The sequence below is a fragment of the Taudactylus pleione genome, unplaced genomic scaffold, assembly GCF_031769625.1.
Source record: "Taudactylus pleione unplaced genomic scaffold, aTauple2 ptg000054l, whole genome shotgun sequence".
Lineage (NCBI taxonomy): Eukaryota > Metazoa > Chordata > Amphibia > Anura > Myobatrachidae > Taudactylus > Taudactylus pleione.
Window position 1 is genome coordinate 11,209,231 of NW_028284456.1, and position 21,689 is coordinate 11,230,919.

Here is a 21,689-nt window from a genome sequence, read left to right on the forward strand (position 1 = left end):
GTTACAGCTCCTGAAATGATGGTAGTCACATGCTCCCATGTAGTAATGAGCTACTGGAGGCTTTGGAATAGTGCACCGGATGGTAATCACTCAGGCTGGTAGTGTGAGGGAGGTGCAGGTATCCTCGTGTGCTGTGTGAGGGAGGTGCAGGTATCCTTGGTTGCAGTAGCCTCGCAATGATAGTGGGCTCAAATCCCATCTAGCTGTCGGCTCTGGTAGTACTGCTTCTGCAGTGTCAGGTAAGCACAAGGCTCCCGTATAGTAGTAAGCCTCTGGAGGCTCTCAGATAGATCACCAGGTGATGATCCCTCTGGCCTGCAGTATGAGGGAGGTGCACCCTACAGGGAAAAGCAAGCAGGTGCATGGATAGATGGCAGCAATGGTGAAAAAACTCTCTGTTAAGTTGATGGCAATCAGCCAAGGCCAAATTAACAATGGGGCAGATGGCGATCCACATAAAAATAGGCCCATCATCATGACCGCATGATGTTGACCAGCCTTTAGCTGCCCACACAGTCAGCCATAAATCATAAGTAGTAAAATTGTGTTTCTATTTACCTCACAAAATCAAGCAATTTTTATTATTTCACATATTTAGGGAAACATTGTATGATAGTATAGGAGGTGTACATGCCTACGTGGCACTGGCCACACCCACAAAGCTCCAGTCACACCTCTTCTGCTTCCCATAATAGGCCCTTAATCATTTTCAGCTCCAGACATATGTGACCCTTAATCTGACCCTGCAGTCAGCAATACACTAATGCTTTACACCAGCCTAGCCAGCTTTTTTCAAGAGTAAGGTATCCCTCAAAAGAGCAGAGAACTCTTCTTAGCCAGCACATGTTCTATGAGTGCATAACCTGAATCACACATACTTAGATGATGCCTCTGCATGTTACAGTATTTATATAATGGCAGATTAGAACGGCATAGATAGATGACCACTACCAACATTTTGCAATGAAATTCAGCGTTACACAACTGATTCCGCTGCAGCTGTGCATATTGGGGCTAATTCAGAGGTGTGCACTAACGCGATGGTTAGTGCACATCTCCGAGTGTGCTGTTCTGCGCTGGTGCAAGACCCATAGTGTACATGTGCAGTACGGGTCCTGCGTAATTGCACGCAGAGCTGCAGCAGACTGTCAGTGATTGATAGTCTGCTGCTGTTTTTGGCCAGGGAGTGGGTGGCGACGTCTTCCACTTCACCAAATGGAGGTGTGTCTATGCTGTTGGGGGGGAGGGAAGAGGCCTGGATCTCTGTCGGCTGACAGAGATTTCCTGGCTTCTTTTGAGCAACTGCGTTTGCTGACTTGAGTGATTGCATGGGGTCACTCAGCCAGCAGAAGATCTAGCAGATGTTCCGATGCTGCATCCATTGACGTAGCTTGGAACAGTAATGCATGCAGGAGGCGTGATGCCTCCTGCTGCATTATCATAATAGCGTTGGACCTTGAATCACCCCATAGTTCTATCATTTATAGTTAAATAGTTAATGAAACAGGACATTAAAGAGGAGCTTCAGAGAATATCTTTCTTCCAGGTAGATTTATTTATTTTGATTGAAATTGGCTACAATAACAGCCAAGGCCCCCATACACAGTGTGCTATGCACTTGGCGATGCGACTTGCGATCCGATGGCTGACATATCGGGCGGTCTCCACACATGGAGCGATTGGGTGGCCGACCACCCAATATGCCGGGACCCCCCTCCCCCACCCGAATTACGCTGCATGGGATCGTACATCGCATCCCCAGGTCAACTGAACATGCAGAAAGATCTGGAGGAACAATGTACGATCCCACGGGAGCACGCACTGGCTGATATCAGGCCCACACAGTACGATATAGTAGCAATATCGTTCCAATCGGCTGCTGTATCACACCGTGTATGGGGGCCTTTAAGGTTTGGTCTGAGCGCTGGATACAATTGTATCTAAAAAGCATGTCTATCTACTGTAAATGTATTGTCTTATCCAATTGCAGTTTGCCTGATCAATAAATAGCCTGAAACTTCACTTTTCCTTTAACTTTAGTTGCATTTTTCCCAGACAGAGATCATGGGAAATCTTGACTGCTACATAGTAACACATTACAAACTTTGTTAGTTGTAAAGTGGATAATTATACATTTAAAAAAAAAAAAAAAATAGTCTGCTTTATACCAAGGTCAGAATGATTAAATATAATAGGAGCGAAAAGGTAACTCATTTAATTAGATTCCATAGAATTCAATAGAGACACACAAGGAATTTCTTTTGGTCCATTAATAGCAGATTTCCATTCTTTCTTCCCTTTCAGCCACTTCAGGCTTACACTGGAAACCTCATAAAAAGACACAGGCTGACTGGAAAATTCATAGAAGCGATGGAATGCTATCACTTATTAGTCATCGACTGAACTACCTTGTAGTCAGTAAAAAAATGGGGGAGGGGATTCTTCTTGCAAAAGATTTTAAATGACTATTACGTTGATCTAGCAGTTATAAAGGAAAAAAATGTCAGGTTGGTTCTAAATGTAAAAAAAAAGATTTTGTATATGTAGTGTAGAAAGCTTTTAATTTCATTCACATCTGTACTTTATTACAAATCAAAAGTTGCCTTCTTAACTTTGGTGCCAAATGAGGCGCACACAAAAAAAACAACAACAGCTGTTGCTCTTGCACAACCAAACAAAGGGCTGATTAGTCTTGCCTGAAATATTTCAGGCATAAAACTAAAAGCCTCATAAAACTGGGAAGACTAAAACATGGTCTGATTAGAAAGAGTCTTAAGGAAATATTGGATTATATCGCTTATCAAGCTCCTTAGGGATTCCCTCTAGTGACTAACATTTGCAACACATGTAAAGTATAATGGGCAACCTTTTTCCAAAAATAAAAGCAGAAACTTATGCCAGTGTATAGAGAGTTTATTGCCCTAGCGGCATTGGTCATGGATTCCATCCTCACTTGAACTCATAGCATGAATGCAGTGGCCAATTACTTCATTTTATTGCAGTATAACTGTAATCTTCAAAAGCAATGTGACATTTAACGTATTAGGGAAACAGGATTCTAGAATAATGACTTTGAAAACAATATATGGTACTTGTATCTGTTACTGCTGAATTTAACCGAGATCATTGCTTGTCTACATGAAATAATTATCATTCATTATAATTTGGCTACTTGTTCACATTAGCCATCTGTGAGTGATATTTCCTTTTATTTAACTGGAAAAGCAATGGGTCTATACAGATGACAATAAAGCGGGCTCATTTCCCTACCTCGAGACAATCCTGATTGGGTCAATTAATCCACAATCAGGGCCTCTGAACATCAGGATTACCCATTGAAAATGTAGCCCTCTATTAATTATACTTAATTATACATGCTGTTATTATGTGTAGCAGTAAGATTGTAAAGACTGACATATGTCCAATTATTTTACTGTATATGTTTTGAAAATAAAGTTGCCACAGTGGCTAGCATTGTTAGTCTAAGTGGATATATTGGCCCTGATTTGTGTGCTTGTTTGTGGTAGAAATATTACAAAGTAAGGAAGTGATGTGCCTGAATAATATACTCTGCGTAGCACTGAATAATATTTTGGAGCTATATAAATACAGGATAGTGATAATAATAATACAACATAATAATATATATACTTAAAATAGGGTATTTTTCTTACTAACAAATCAATTAATTTAGATTAGGTATACATGGGATGGAGAGCCTGGCCGGGATGCAGATGCTAACATATTTAAAGAGTTGTTTTGGAAATTTCAGGTCTTTCCAACTATGAAGAAAATGTGATGTGTAAATTTTGCTGCCTCATCTTAATGGCATTTTAGCTATGCAGCATATGTGTTTTACATTGTAATACTGCTTGGTGTCACTGATGGCTATAAAGTTTTGGGAATGGGGTGCTCGGGATCCTGGCGTTCAGAATCCCAACGCCAGGCATCCTGACAGGGTTAGGATACAGACCCTTATCCTAACTCTCCCCCTCTTCCTACCCTTACCCTCCCTCCATGGTGCCTAAGCCTAATCTCCCCGCACCCTAAACCTAACCCTCCCCCTTAGTGTCTAACCTCCCCGCACCCTAAACCTAACTCTCCCTCTTAGTGCCTAACCTCCCCGCACCCTAAACCTAACCCTCCCCCTTAGTGTCTAACCTCCCCGCACCCTAAACCTAACCCTCCCTCTTAGTGCCTAACCACCCCGCACCCTAAACCTAACCCTCCCTCTTAGTGCCTAACCTCCCTCTAGTGCCTGACCCCTAACCTTCCCCCTAACCGCAGTACTTACTGTCAGGATACGGTCCCAGGATTCTGACAGGTGTTGGGATTCCATATATATATGAAATAGAGATATACATTGAGTGGCCAAATTATTATGACTACCAGGTGATTTAATGCTAAGTAGCTATTTTGCAGATAATTCTGATGTACTGTACATTAGGATGTCTGACTCTGTATAAAAATGGAAAAACGAAGGTATGTAGAGACTAATGAAGTGTATCACTAATGAAATAACGGGTAAAAAACGCGATCTGACAAGCTTTGAACGTGGAATGATTGTTGGCACATTGCATCGTATGGGCTACAGAAGCAAAAGGCCTGTTCGTACACCATTGCTATCTGCTGCAAATTGGGTGCAACATCTCCAGTTTCCAAAGGGACAAACAAATTGGACAGTAAATGATTGGAAACAGGTCATATGATCTGAGGAATCACATATTCAATTACACCGTGCAAGTGGTAGGATGATTCTATGGAGACAACATGACAAAAGCATGGATCCTCCTTGTATCGTCATGACTATTCAGGCTGGCGGAGGCAACATTATGGAGAATACAGTTTATAGCATTTGGGTTAGTGTTCCCCACAAAACATAAATAAAGTTAATAGATAAATGGCTAGAAGATTTCAGGCTATATTAAGGGTAAAAAGTATCCCAACAAAGTACTAACCCGGTGGTCATAATAATTCAGCCACTCAGTGTAGATAGATAGATAGATAGATAGATAGATAGATACAGTGCATCCGGAAAGTATTAACAATGCTTCACTTTTTCCACATTTTATTATGTTATAGCCTTATTCCAAAATGGAATAAATTAATTTTTGTCCTCATAATTCTACACACAATACCCCATAATGACAATGTGTAAAAAAGTTTTTTTGAGATTTTTGCAAATTGAATAAAAAAAAAAACTAAGAAATCACATGTACATAAGTATTCATGGCCTTTGCCATGAAGCTCAAAATTGAGCTCAGGTGCATCCTGTTTCCACTGATCATCCTTGAGATGTTCCTACAGCTTAATTGGCGTCCACCTGTGGTAAATTCAGTTGACTGGATATGATTTTTAAAGGCATACACCTGTCTATATAAGGTCCCACATTAGACAGTGCATGTCAGAGCACAAACCAAGCATGAAGTCCAAGGAATTGTCTGTAGACCTCCAAGACAGGATTGTTACGAGGCACAAATCTGGTGAAGGTTACAGAAAAATATCTGCTGCTTTGAAGGTCCCAATGAGCACAGTGGCCTTCATCATCCGTAAATGGAAGAAGTTTGGAACCACCAGGACTCTTCCTAGAGTTGGCCGTCCGTCTAAACTGAGGGATCGGGAGAGAAGGGCCCTAGTCAGGGAGGTGACCAAGAACCTGATGGTCACTCTGTCAGAGCTACAGCATTCCTCTGTGGAGAGAGAACCTTCCAGAAGGACAACCATCAATGCATCAAACCACCAATCAGTCCTGTATGGTAGAGTGGCCAGACGGAAGCCACTCCTTAGTAAAAAGCACATGGTAGCCCGGATGGAGTTTTCCAAAAAGCACATGAATAACTCTCAGACCATGAGAGACAAAGACTGAACTCTTTGGCATGAATGCCAGGCGTTATGTTTGGAGGAAACCAGGCACTGCTCATCACCAGGCTAATACCATCCCTACAGTGAAGCATGGTGGTGGCAGCATCATGCTGAGGGGATGTTTTTCAGTGGCAGGAACTGGAAGACTAGTCAGGATAGAGAGAAAGATGAATGCAGCAATGTGCAGAGACATCCTGGATGAAAACCTGCTCCAGAGCGCTTCTGACCTCAGACTGGGGTGATGGTTCATCTTTCAGCAGGACAACGACCCTAAGCACACAGCCAAGATATCAAAGTAGTGGCTTCAGAACAACTCTGTGAATGTCCTTGAGTGGCCCAGCCAGAGCCCAGGCTTGAATCCAATTGAACATCTCTGGAGAGATCTGAAAATGGCTGTGCACCGACGCTTCAAATCCAACCTGATGGAGAGAGGTGCTGCAAAGAGGATTGGGCAAAACTGCCCAAAGATAAGTGTGCCAAGCTTGTGGCATCATATTCAAAAAGACTGGAGGCTGTAATTGCTGCCAAAGGTGCATCAACAAAGTATTGAGCAAAGGCTGTGAATACTTATGTACACGTGATTTCTTAGTTTTTTTTATTTTACTAAATTTGCAAAAATTGGTAAAAAACTTTTTACAAGTTGTCATGGAGTATTGTGTGTAGAATTTTGAGGACAAAAATTAATTTATTCCATTTTGAAATAAGGCTGTGACAAAATGTTTAAAAAGTGAAGCGTTGTGAATACTTTCCGGATGCATTGTAGATAGATACAGGGGTGGATTGGGATGGAAAACCAGCCCAGGAAATTTCTGGAAGCAGCCCTTATAGGGGCAGGTCTGTTGAAGGGGTGGATCTGTTGAAGGGGTGGGGTATGTGGAGAAGGGCAGGATACTCCCTCCTCTTAGGGCCTGGATGGACTTTTGCAAGCCACTGAGGGGAGTAGGGTTGGCAACAGAAACCTTAGTGAATGATACACTCTTTTTGGGGACACCCATCCCTCTGCACTAGGTACAGGCCAGTCAGTTTGGAAGTGTTTTTTTACCTATATGGCGGTTTCTCTGCCAGTGTGTGTCTATCAGCCCCATTCCCACAGCCCCAGTCTGTGTTTCAGTCCCAGTGTGTGTCAGCCTAATTCCTCAGAGCCAGTGTGTCTTAGCCCCATTCCTCCAGATCCAGTGTGTCAGTGTGTCTCAGCCCCAATGTGTGTCAGCCCCATTTCCCTCAAGCCCCAGTGTGTGTCAGCCTCATTCCTTAGAGCCAGTGTGTCTTAGCCCCATTCTCCCAGACTCAGTGTGTCAGTGTGCCCCAGCCCCAATGTGTGTCAGCCTCATTCTCACCAACCTCAATGTGTGTCAGCCTCATTCCCACCAGCCCCAGTGTTTGTCTTAACCTTGCCCTACCACCCCCCCTGCAGCCGCCGCAACTTACTTTTCTCGTCCGCGGCATCACCATGCAGGCTGAGGCTGCTGTACTGGAGGTGGGGAGTTGGGCCAGGTCGCAGAGGGGCTGGACAGAGGCAGAGTTGTCAGTGGTGATTGACAGGCTCTGCAAATGCTTGTGGGAGAAGCTGCAGTGGATGGACATGCTCAGCGGCTCCCCCGACAGCCTTTTTTTTACCAGTAGCATTTGCGCATGTGCAGCTGAAGCTGCCCAATCGGAGCTGAGCTCCGATCATGTCAGCATGGGTGGGTAAGTGCTGTGCGGCCGCAGGCCACTGTAGGGACCAGCTCAGCGGAAACCAGCCCGGTGTCCCGGCGGCCCAATCAGCCCCCCGTGGATAAGTGCTGACTGGCCGCAGTAGCAACTTTGAAGGCACGCCTTGCACTTACAAGCTAGTATAAGGCATACTTGCTTACATTTCCTTTTTCCTCTCTGGGAGAAGCCTGGAGAGGAGATGCAACTGACCACTTTGTCTCCCGCACCTTCTGGGAGAGTAGTTAGGTATGGTATAGAGTAGGTGCAAGTTTGCTCTAATGAAGATGAATAGTAGCAAACAAAGCAAATACATGTGCCGTGGTCACATTGCAAATTGTGCTCAGCTCTACATATGGGTGAAAATATACATTGTATCCATTCGCGCTTCGTTGGAGTAACATTTACATTCAACTCTGCATCAGGCCCAATAAGTGTAACAAGATCAGGGAGTGATGCACCTTTATAAGGGACATGATAACAGTAATACGAACAATAACAAAAATAATAATAAACATACATAAAATGATTTTAGTTTTCTTATAAACTTATGGACTATTTAAAATACTGTAGTATAAATAGAATGAAAGCCTAGAAGGATTGCAGAAGCTATAATAAATATGAGAAAGAGATCAATGTAATATATGCATTATATAGATAAATATCAGACAGATGGAGATCATCATCTAAACAAATTCTCAAAAAGTTTTGAAGGGACTCCCTTCTGGGAACACAATAATGTGCACTGAACTTTGCTTCTGTGACTCATATTTCACTGATCTCTGTTTCACAGGGCAAAATATTGAATAGAAAAGGATGCTGTCCTATTTGCACTGAAAGTGAGTAAGTTTATTTATAATTTTTCCATTATTGTATATCTGGGAGACCTTGTATTGTATTTATTTATCCATATATTAATGCTTTATCTTTAGTTACAAATAAAATATTGGGCTTGATGCAGAGCTGGACAAAATTGTCACCCAAATCACAGGCGTTTATTATAAAGCTGCAGTTGCATGCATATGCAAAATTGCAACTATCGCAAGTTGGTGCATATAGGCACCAGTGGCAAGTACCCTAGGAATACACCAGGCAAACATCACATAAACTTATACCCATGTTTTTAACAATTTGTTTTCCTTGCAAGATATTCATTCATTACTAGGCTTACATTGAACTATAAAAAGAAACTCTAATATAACAAAACAAAAAACAAATAGCTAAGATATGCACACAAAAATAATTTATGCACAAATAACAAAAAAGTATGGTACTTATGTACCTTATGGACTCATTACAGAGAGAACCCAAGTGTCCTACACTCATTATTATTATCAATCATGTTAATGTCTAAATCCCCTTCATGGAGAGGACCCTGACGTCATCAGCCAGTGTCCAGCGTCATTCCCTACCATCCAAGTGGGCATAGAGGGGGAATATAACCCTGTGGTGAGCGTAGCAAACCACCGAGCCCGAAGCGTCGGTGAGCGCTTCGAACCCGCGAGGGGACAACTTTCTTCTTTAGGTGGGGACAACTTACGGTACTTGTGTACATAAAGTACACAAGTACCATTTAAACATTCATTGGGTTCTCTCTGCAATGAGTCCGTAAAGTACACAAGTACCAAAAGTACACATCATGATTCACAATCAGCAAATCAGAAGTAGTTCCCTAGTGTTGGTGACCCATCAGTGTGTATTTGCACCTGCAATCGTCCACCTGCAAATAATACTTTCACAAACATATATACGTGTCTCTGTGGCAATCTGCATCAGTTCACAATTGCGTGAACATAGCTTTTCTGCACTGAGGCAACGATAGGCCTGCGCATAAGAATAGGCCCATCATCATGACAGCACGATGATGACCAGCCACCAGCTGGGCACACTGTTGGCCATAAATCATAAGTATTAAAACTAGAATGATGCAATTTTTATACTTTTACGTTGGTCACAGCTCTTCTGCTTCTCACAGTAGGCCCTCGATCATTTTCAGCCCCAGGCCCATATGATCCTTAATCCGTCAATGGAAGTAGCAGCCACAATGGGGCCCTGTAGCCAGACCTTATGTAGCTGTCATCCATGCTTCTATGTGGCTCTGCTCCCCACTGCCATTGCCTCTGCAGTCTGCAGCATGTTGACACTGTTAGCCATACAGTGTGCACGTGCTTGCCATCAATGCACCAAGTTTTAACTGTGCGCAAGAGAACTCTCAAGTTCCCTTCTTCTCTGCCCATAAAGTACATAACAGTGAGGAACACTGGAGGGTGTCCGGACCAAGATAAATTAGGTGAACAGGAGAGAATGAGAGTGAGGGTGTCTATGATGCAATACAATGATTCACCCAATATTCCAATTATACCCCTGGTGAGCAATGATGCTAATTAAAATATATCAATGTATTTACAACAGTACATATTTTTTTCAAATCCCTATTCCTCAATAGGTAATCAGTGCTATTTTATAGTGGGCTAAAAACATGTATTTAATTTGCATGTTCTTTCTGACAGACATAGTGTTCCCAGTCTTAGCACAACCATACTAAGAGCTGAACTTGGAATTCCCAACTCTTTTAATAGATTGTGGTGTTAAAAATTGGCCAAAAATAAGAAGCACATTGCACAACTTCAACTTCTAAAGTTACAGACCACAAAATAGTACTTTAGAGAAATATCATGTACTTTAGTCTGGGTTAAATGCAATAGAGTGCGAGCTGGTACTGCTGCAGGTATTCCCATTTTTTTTAAATTAGCAAGCATGTTATAGACAATACCAAGCTGGTTAGCCTTTAACATGCTTGCTGCTCTAAAAATACTAGAATACTCGCATGTATTCCCGCAGCGGTGCCAGCTCGCACTCTATTACATTTAGCCCGCTGTGTTTGAAGAGTGTTATTAATAAATACTGTCACATTTACTACAATATAATTAAATACAGACGCAACTTTAAAATGTACTTATTAAGTTAGGGATGAGTGGGTATGGTTCTCATAGAACCGAACCAATCCGAATTTCGGGGATCTGGGGCGATCCGAGCCACAGTTCGGATCTCCCTACCTGCCTCGGATCCCTCTCTGAGGCAAAACCTCGCAATCCCGCTGTCAGATTGTGAGGTTTTGCATTGGCGCTGTGAGCCTCTCAGCCTGGCGCATAGCCTAGCCAGTGGGGGGCACGATCATTGTGATCGCTCCCCCCACAGGCATAGGAGACTGCTATGGCTGCTGCTTAGCAGCCGCGAGTAGTCTCCCAGTGCAACCCAGGACACAGCAGCTGTGATGTAAGAGGGGATGGGGGTAATTAGTACTCGCCCCACCCCTCTAAGCACCCCTGGGTCTGCATAAATTGAATTTACATGGACACACCCTTACTGCACTTGGACAATGTTTGAAGCATCCTCTCTCCCCTGTTTCACCCAATACCCCTTTCACATCAAGCTTCTGACCCGGGATATTGCCAGGGAACCTGGGTCCTAGATTGGTGTGAAAGGTTCAACTCGGGTTGTGTGTTCCAAGACTTTGACACTGGTTGTGACCAGGGATGAACCTGGGACAAGCTGCAGTCTGAAATGGAGAACCCGGGTTATTCACCTTGGGTTAAGTTTAAAAACAGCTGATTGGCTGTGGATAAAGAGACCCACCTCAAAGGAGTGACATGTAGGGCAGACATGGGTGCAGTGTTAACAGGGAATAACCCAAGTCCAACCCAGGTGGGAAAGAGGTCTGAGCAGCAGTGACAGGGGTGGAAACCATGTTTATGATTGGACCCTCTACATATTTATTGATGCTCAGTACAAAAAATAGAAAAACAAACATCCACAAAATATGCTTATGTCCAACTCTACCTCAGCCCTACAGTGTAGGATTCCAATGTGTTGAATAACAGAGCAAAACTTATATGGTTGAAACTTTTCAATGCTGCAAAATGTTCTTAAAACTATATTTTGCCACAATTTCGCTCATATCTACATGATGTGTATCAGTTCAGTTTGGGATCAAAGTAGTATGAGCTCTAATATTGTTCTCAATACACAAATCTTGGTAGAGAGCCACAGAAAGACACAACTTCTGCTAGTGTTTTATGTTTTGTAGTAACACTTTTGCACCTCTATGCAGGCATGTTACCACGGGGATGCAATCAAAATATTAGCTCATGTCCTTTTATGTCCCTGTTCCGCTTGTTTCTTTTATAAATATGCACAAGTGATATTTTTACACTGAAGTGATCATTGATTCAAGTGTAACAATACATCATACAGTATTATTAATTGGGGATATAATTACAACATTACCTGGCATTTCTTTTACCTTCATCCACTTCAGCTTTGTTCACCTCAAATGTAAAAATAACAAAAAGACAAATGTTAAATAAGGATAGGTGCATACAATTCACAAATTGATATCGAGGGTCATTTTTGTGCGGAAACAGCAGTCAAACGGACCGCATTTCTGTATTGTATCACTATGCATGGCTGTACTTACATCACTTACTATAACTGTACACAGGTTTCTGAGGTACAATACCAGCTTCTGCAGAATTGTGTAGCAATTTTCATAATGAAGTTCAAATTTGGGTGTATGTTCATCTGATGTAGCTCACAATAGTACTAACCTACAAATATGACTGTGACTTGTTTAGGGACTTTTGTTCATTGTAACATAGTCTCTGAGGTGGTATTAGCATACATATTTAATGGAATTGTGTTTTCCTAGCCTATATGCTTATAATGCACCAGTAAGGACTAATAGACTAATTCAAACTACCCATATACGGTACTTGACAGAAATTTTCTTGCTGTTCTGATGTGCCTAATACTGTACATTAGCCCAACAAGTTGTAAATTAGGATAAATATGCTTTTGAATTAATAAGGGGATCTAAATGTTCAGGTAGACTATATCTAGATTTGCAGCTTCATACTACTCAGCCATACACTATCTATGACTACCACTGTTTATATTTAAACATAACCCTTGGTAATTAATATTCAGGCTTATTTCGTAATCACAAAGAATGCAGACCTGCACTGTTTCATTATTTATGCATATGTTATTGGTATACCAAGTTCATTTCAAGGTATACATTCAATCCCTGGGATGTGGAGCTGTCCCCTTAAAATCAGTCTCTGTTAATTTTGAAGGATTATGGAGCCACAAACATGCACTTTAGTGAAACTGCACTGTCTAAGCTCCACTTTTACATTTTCTCCTAAAATACAGCTCAGCTTAATTTATGTCTTAATTGAAATAATTAAAAGAAGACATCTACATCTAGGGGTATATTGAATAAGAATTGTGTCTGTCCAAGTTAGTATCCCATGAGAGTTCCCCCTGATTTTCAGAGACAGAGATTTACTAAAGGCAAACATGGTAGTAAACTCACAAATCTATCTGCAAAACACAGCTCAACACAGAAATACATCTCAGTACACCATCCACCAAACTCGCAAGTACTTTACATAGACAGGAATAAAACACAGGGATTTACCAAGGGCTCTTCCCTGCACCCCTGGGCGATGGGTGTGGGGCTAATGGTAGAAATAAAGGGTTAATATTGTTTTCCACAAAGGGACTACCGGTGCGAGTGTGCCTGCCCTGCTGCACTTGAAAACCTACAAGTGCCAGCAGGTCACTGGCACTGATACCTCCATTGTGGAAAAAATATATAAAAAAAGACAAGCCACACACACCAAAGGTTTTAGAATTTTATTACACATTCACTCACTCACCTGCACTCACCCCCACTCACACTATATACTTACTTTCTCACTGGTGCAGGCCAATCCTCTTCTACTGTAGGTATCCGGTCTTCTGAAAATAAAACAACGAGTTACCCGGACCACAAACAGCACTATACTGTATCTACAGTGTAGCACTAGCTGAGAGACAGGGAACCCCCAAGGTTTCCTGCACTTCAGCTGCTCTTAGCCGGTTACTATGACAACGGCTGCTGATTTGGTTATCCAATTGTGGCTAAGGTACAGGTCACCCACAAGGAAAACAATGCTCACTTTTGCTTGCACCAGTCAAGATCATTAATCAAAACATCACGCATAAAAATACTACAGGACTTGAATAATAGCCCCAAGGAGTTTTTGGAAGATATAAAAAGATTATTGAGTAAAAACAAAGCATTAATTAGATAAGTGATTCTGTACAGGCTCAATGGCACTATAACGTCTTTACATAAATTATGAAAATACCTGAATTACAGAATTACATTTATTTTGATTTTGACCATAGAATCTACATTGGCTTCTGTCACACATGTACTGAGCCACCAATGTACAGTGTGTGTCAGCTAGCATGCATTACAATTTAGGGCCGTAGTCAATTAAAAGCTAAAAGCGGTTTTTCGCGGAAAAGTATCACGGATCGGGGATTTTCGCGTGGTCGGTACTTATCTCCAAATTCAATTCCAAATTCAAGCTCTACTGGGGCAGGGACTGATGTGAATGGTAAGATATTCTCTGTAAAGCGCTGCGGAATATGTGTGCGTTATATAAATAACTGGTAATAAATAATAAATAAATAAATAAATAAATTCCAGACGGTTTTTGCCTATGCGGAAAGTAGGCAATTAGGCGAAAAAGATTTGCCTAAGAATAGCAGGAGAAAAGAAGTGCAATTTTTATTTTGGCGGGAAACCACTCAGAACCCTTGGGACAGGGGAAAACTTAAGAACACCCCAAAAAAGTACTTTCATTTTGGGGGTGAAAAAGTAAAAAGTGGGGGACAAGCATAAAAACTATCAAAATAGACTTCTTGGGGTGCTGTAAGGAGGGGCCAAGTGTTTTGGGGATTGCAGATGCATGTATGAGGGTGGTTTTTCAAGTTTTTTAAAAGTTCACTTTAGAGACATAAAAATATGCTAGCACCCATTTTCAAGACCCCAAATTTGACAGGACTACTTATTCTCACCAAAAAATATGGCTTAATGACATTCTTCACCACTTGTGCAAAGACGCTAATAAGAAATTATTGAAACAACTTAAGTACCCCAAACACTTTTATTAGGACTATTTGGACACATCTACATTGATCCCCAATGTTAGTGCATCTTTTTGGGGGTTCAGGCTGATTTCCCTAATTCTGACAGCACTTTCCGCCTGTTCTGAATTTGCTGCTTGCCGTTTTTGCGTGTTTTGTAATTGAATATGGCGAATAGCGGACACACACACAATAAGTTTCCGCATCCACAACACGCAATGTAGGCGAAAAGTCGGGTAGGCGGAACATTATCACAGAGGCGAAACAAATTGAATACTGCCCTTAGGTGGCAAAGGCAATGGGTTATGTCTGTCGTGTTGATTACTGCAATATTACTTTCAATTTAACTCATTATTTGAAGAATCCAAGCTTGCACACTAATTAACAACTGTATTTTGTCATAGAACCTGGAGTATGTACTGTATTTGGAGACCCCCACTACAACACCTTTGATGGACGAACATTCAATTTTCAAGGAACTTGTCAATATGTTTTGACGAAGGACTGTTCAACTTCTACCTCATTGTTTCAAGTGCTAGTAAAAAATGATGCTCGGCGCACACACTCTTTTTCCTGGACAAAAACAGTGGACCTTGTAATGGGAGGGAGCAGTATTAGTCTTCAACAACATCTCACAGTAAAGTGGAATGGAACACGGATATCGCTGCCTTATGAAACACCTCAATTTCATATAGACCTTGATGGTTACCTTCTAAAAGTGACAACTAAAGCAGGTATGAGATACCCATATATACTGACCATGTCAATATACACAAACTGGTCCTAATGCTGCACATGATCATTGACTGTCATTACTGACTGATTGCGTCTTGTACTGCAGTGGCGTCACAAGGGGGAGTGCAGGGGGTGCGGGCTGCACCCGGGTTTCATCCACCGAGGGGTGTCACCCGCCCTGCCCTCACAGCCTGCGGGTGCCGTCTTCACCCGCGGGTTGCAGTGTCCCGTGGGTGTGGGAAATGTGCAGTGACCCAGTCACCGCCGGTGAATAGACACTGGGTGCATGTGCCCAGCATCTATTCTCCCTGTCAGCAGCGCTTGGGGGCTGCCCTGCGTGTCTGTAAGTGCCGGGCACACCCCCAAGAGGGATGTAAAGGTGACTTGTCTTATAGACACGCCCCCTTTTCAATGGCCACACCAACTTTTCGGGTGCGCGCGCGGCTTCGGCACTTTTCACATTATTACAAAGAAACATCAACACAAAAATTAACATTTAAAGACATATTCATATATACATACACACAATGTAAATGCCTGTAATACCTAGCGTTGCCAGGCTTTCTTTTTATTTTTTTAAACTATTGCTGTCCCCGATGCTGCCTGAATTTATTTGTATTCTACTCTCTCTCTTCTGCCCCCTGTTTCTCCTTCCCTCTTCCCCCTTTTTATTCCATCTCTCACTTCCCACTCTGTCTTTTCCTCATATCTCTTTACTCCCTCCACAATTTCTCTCTCTCTCGCTCTGATATTCTCCTTCCCTTATCTTTTATCCCTCTACTTTTTCTCTCTCTTCCCTCCTGTCTTCCACTTTTCCCCCTCTAGCTCTCCTGCCCCTCTATGTCTGTGTCTGTTTCCAGTCTGATATTCTTTCCTGCTCATTTTTTGTGATGGAGAACATTGACGGTGGTTGTGTGTTATTAAGTGTGAGTGTCAGGGTGAATGTGTGACACTAACATTGTGGGTGGTTGTGTGATTGTGTGACTGGCAGGACTCCTGTAATAGATGAGTGTAGGGATATTGAGGGTCAGTGTGAGTGATACAGAGTTGAATGTAACTGACTGACAGTGAGTATGAGTGGCAGGAATATTGAGATTGAGTGACAGGCAGAGTAAGGACACAGTGTCAGATACAGGAAGAGTGAGGCCAGGGACACTGAGGGGGAGTTACAGGGAGGTTGAGGCCAGGGACACTGAGGGGGAGTTACAGGGAGGGTGAGACCAAGGACACCAAGGGGGAGTTACAGGGAGGGTGAGGCCAGGGACACTGAGGGGGAGTACCAGGGAGGGGGAGGCCAGGGACACAGAGGGGGAGTGACAGGGAGGGTGAGGTCAGGGACACTGTGGGGGAGTTACAGGGAAGGGGAGACCACGGACACTGAGGGGGAGTTACATGGAGGGTGAGGCCAGGGACACTGAGGGGGTTACAGGGAGGGTGATCGCAGGGACACTGAGGTGGAGTTACAGGTAGGGTGAGGCCAGGGACACTGAGGGGGAGTTACAGGGAGGATGAGGCCAGGGACACTGAGGGGGAGTTACAGGGAGGGTGAGGCCAGGGACACTGAGGGGGAGTTACAGGTAGGGTGAGGCCAGGGACACTGAGGGGGAGTTACAGGGAGGGTGAGGGTTGGGACACTGAGGGGGAGTTACAGGGAGGGTGAGGGCAGAGACACTGAGGGGGAGTTACCGTGAGGGTGAGGCCAGGGACACCGAGGGGGAGGTACAGGGAAGGTGAGGCCAGGGACACCGAGGGGGAGGTACAGGGAGGTTGAGGCCAGGGACACCATGGGGAGTCTTTATTCAGAGAGAAAGAGATAGCATCTAAGAGGGCATGTGGGCAGGTACCATTACTGTAGTGTGGATTACTGGCTTGATATATATATATATATATAGAGAGAGAGAGAGAGAGAGAGAGAGAGAGAGAGAGAGAGAGAGTGATAAAGCCAACGAAGAAGACAGGCACTCGGAGGCACAATATAACATGCAAAAAACAGTGTATTATAATGTGAGGATAATATATATATATATATATATATATATATATATATATATATAGATGTATGTACACACACACAGTATATAACATTACTAAAGCAGAATAAAGTAGGGCATACAAATTCATACAAAAGGAGGAATTTCATGGAATTCATTAAAAAAATTTGAATAAATAAATGTATATAACACTTGTCTTTTCAGGGCCTTTATAGCTGTGATGGCACTACAAGTTCCTGCACATTCAGTTGACAAAGTGTGCTGGGACTTGGAGTCTCGTCACAGCTGGACAGGCAATCAGTGAATCTAGTTGCACATAGAACACTTGGGCTTCTTACCTGGAGCTCCAGGTCATGCTGTGACAGTAGTGCTGTGGCTGTAGGGTCCAAGATCACTGTATGATGACTGTCAGACCACGTTGGAGTACCGCTGGCCAGGGGAGCTGAGGAGGATGAGGAGGCGCCCCGTCCCCGGCTAAATCCGGCATTGTGACCCGCTTCCGAGTCCTGACTGACGTTACCCGCTGCTCGCACAGCTGAATGGACCACCCCTTCTAACACTGCCACATTCTGCCCCGGCCCCCCACAGTGGTTCCCTGGCTGGAGCACAAGCACTCCATACACTCTGCTGCAGCGCTGCTCCTGGCTAACAGCACTATGAAGTGCTCGCAAGCCAGAGCAGATGACAGCTTCCTGTTTGCGTTCCCTAGTGGAATGCAAATCCAGGAAGCTCCGTAGCCGGCAGCACGTCACATAGAAATTGGCCTGGCCCTGTAGCCGATGTCAGCCGGCCCGGCAGGCAGTGTCAGCCCACCCGGCAAAGTGGTTCATGGGAACTTTTCCGCTGACCCGGTGGCCCAATCCACCTCTGCATACATCAGGCGCATATATGTTCTACTGTTTACCACGGCATCAGTCTGGCGCATATAATACCCCTGCAGACATCCATGTAACCTGTGCAAAATGTGTCTTTTATTGGGCACACTTTATGGCTCCATTTTTGGCACAAGATGCGCTCAACTCTACATGTGCCCAACTGTCTGCAACCTTGTGCTGTCATATAAATATATTATAGGCATGTCTTTATTGCTACTTAGAAAACAGATGAAGCAGTGTCTGGTTTTAGAGAGAATTGCTAAAATCATGTTAGTTTTAAAACTAAACATCTAACTGAAACTTTGCCACTTGGTGCCCAAAATTCATATTTCAAAAGGCATAAGATATAGACAATATACAGTATATCTATTCATATATATACAGTCAGGTCCATAAATATTGGGACATTGACAGAATTTTCAGATTTTGGCCTCTATTCACCACCACAATGGTTTTGAAATGAAACAAACAAGATGTGCTTTAAATGCAGACTTTCAGATTTAATTTAAGGGTAATTACATCCAAATCGGGTGAACGGTGTAGGAATTACAACAGTTTCAATATGTGCCTCCCACTTTTTAAGGGGCCAAAAGTAATGGGACTATCAACTCAAAAGCTATGTCATGGACAGGTGTGGGCTATTCCTTCATTATTTCATTATCAATTAAGCAGGTAAAAGGTCTGGAGTTGATTCTAGGTGTGACATTTGCATTTGGAATCAGTTGCTGTCAACTCTCAATATGAGATCCAAAGAGCTGTCACTATCAGTGAAGCAAGCCATCATTTGGCTGAAAAATCAAAACAAACCCATCAGAGAGATAGCAAAAACATTAGGTGTGGCCAAATCAACTGTTTGGAACATTCTTAAAAAGAAAGAACGCACCGGAGAGCTCAGCAACACCAAAAGACCCGGAAGACCACGGAAAACAACTGTGGTGGATGACAAAATAATTATTTCCCTGGTGAAGAAAAACCCCTTCACAACAGTTGGCCAAATCAAGAACACTCTCCAGGAGGTAGGTGTATATGTGTAAAAGTCAACAATCAAGAGAAGACTTCACAAGAGTGAATATAGAGGGTTCACCACAAGATGCAAGCCATTGGTGAGCCACAAAAACAGGAAGACCAGATTAGAGTTTTCCAAACAACATCTAAAAAAGCCATTACAGTTCTGGAACAACATCCTATTGACAGATGAGACAAAGATCAACTTGTACCAGAGTGATGGGAAGAGAAGAGAAGGAAAGGAACTGTTCATAATCCAAAACATACCACCTCATCAGTGAAGCATGGTGGTGGTAGTGTCATGGCGTGGGCATGTATGGTTGTCAATGGAACTGGTTCCCTTGTATTTATTGGTGATGTGACTGCTGACAAAAGCAGCAGAATGAATTCTGAAGTGTTTCGGGCAATATTATATGCTCATATTCAGTCAAATGCTTCAGAACTCATTGGACAGCGCTTCACAGTGCAGATGGACAATGACCCGAAGCATACTGCAAAAGCAACCAAAGAGTTTTTTAAGGCTAAAAAGTGGAATGTTATGCAATGGCCAAGTCAATCTCCTGACCTGAATCTGATTGAGCATGCATTTCACTTGATGAAGACAAAACTGAAGGGAAAATGCCCCAAGATCAAGCAGGAACTGAAGACATTTGCAGTAGAGGCCTGGCAGAGCATCACCAGGGATGAAACCCAGCGTCTGGTGTTGTCTATGCATTCCAGACTTCAGGCTGTAATTGCCTGCAAAGGATTTGCAACAAAGTATTAAAAAATGAAAGTTAGATTTAGGATTGTTTAGTTTGTCCCATTACTTTTGGCCCCTTAAAAAGTGGGAGGCACATATAGAAACCGTTGTAATTCCTACACCGTTCACCTGATTTGGATGTAATTACCCTCAAATTAAATCTGAAAGTCTGCAGTTAAATCACATCTTGTATGTTTCATTTCAAAGCCATTGTGGTGGTGAATAGAGGACAAAATATGAAAATTCTGTCAATGTCCCAATATTTATGGACCCAACTGTATCTATATATATATATATATACATATATACATACTGTATATATATATATATATATATATAGCGCTCCAAATTGGTCAACACTCACGTCCTAAGTGAAGTTGCTGGGGTAGGAAATGGGGTGCACTCAGTAGTCTTCAAAAAGTCTCTTTTATTAATTGAATTAATAAAAGAGACATTTTGAAGATTAGTGAGTGTACCACACTTCTCTCTCTCTCTCTCTCTCTCTCTCTCTCTCTCTCTCTCTCTCTCTCTCTCTATATATATATATATATATATAAATCACAGGGGCTCTGCACTCACCATAATAACTAATAATAATAATAATAAACATAATAAACAGTGGGGTTTTGGTTCATGAATTGATCAATGCATTTAAGCTTGCAGCCCATCGTCACGGGACCCCACTTTACTGCAAGTCAGGATTGTCTTAACAGCAGTGTGGGCCCTGGGCATAGCAATGCACTTGGGGCCCCTAACCACCCATTACTGGGAAATAAATTTAAATGGTCAATCAAATTAAACCCTCCTGCATGCCCATCAGACCTCACACACATGCAGAGAGACTCTGTCTGATTGGTCTGAAGCCGGCGGATGAAGTGAAACTGGGATTGAGGTGAGTACTTGTCACGGGGGGGGGGGGGGATGGGGAAGATTAGGATGGAATACAGTGCACTGGTAGCCGTCTTATAAAAATATCACATTTACCAACTGGCTGCAGTGGGGCGGGTTGGTGGGCCCCTATGAGCTTCGGGCCCTTGGGCAACTGCCCAACATGCCCAATGGAAGAGATGGCCCTGCTGCAAGTCCCTACTCTATTGCTCAGAATTATAACATGGACATAGCCATCACATTAGTGTTAAACTCAGGGTATGCTATCAAGGTTTAAAGCTCACAGCAACTTTGCTTTTAAATGTGAGACAGTTACCAAGCACACCTGTTGCAAAGCACCTAGGAAAACAGCTGACACAAGTTAGATAACTAGTTAATAGGGGTGCATGAGAAAATGTGATCACAAAAATGATTAATTAAAAATAATTACTTAATTAATCATATTTGTGATCACATTTTCTCATGCACCCCTATTAACTAGTTATCTAACTTGTGTCAGCTGTTTTCCTAGGTGCTTTGCAACAGGTGTGCTTGGTAACTGTCTCACATTTAAAAGCAAAGTTGCTGTGAGCTTTAAACCTTGATAGCATACCCTGAGTTTAACACTAATGTGATGGCTATGTCCATGTTATAATTCTGAGCAATAGAGTAGGGACTTGCAGTAAAGTGGGGTCCCGTGACGATGGCCTGCAAGCTTAAATGCATTGATCAATTCATGAACCAAAACCCCACTGTTTATTATGTTTATTATTATTATTATTAGTTATTATGGTGAGTGCAGAGCCCCTGTGATTTCTATTTAAACAATGTGGTCACATACCATGTTGCACCCCAAATCTAGGAATGGTGAGTGCCATGGATTAGTGCTTTTTTATATATATTTATATATATATATATATATATATATTATATACT

At 42.6% G+C, this 21,689-nt stretch overlaps 1 protein-coding gene across 1 annotated transcript in view; it reads left to right on the top strand.

Moving 5' to 3' along the window:
- The window catches only part of BMPER (BMP binding endothelial regulator), a 292,874-nt gene that overhangs the window by 196,399 nt on the left and 74,786 nt on the right, over positions 1-21,689 (top strand). The window contains exons 11-12 of the mRNA XM_088464418.1: positions 8,348-8,393; positions 14,943-15,272. Of these exons, the coding sequence (XP_088320544.1) occupies positions 8,348-8,393; positions 14,943-15,272 (376 nt within the window). The remainder of the gene's footprint in view (positions 1-8,347; positions 8,394-14,942; positions 15,273-21,689) is intronic.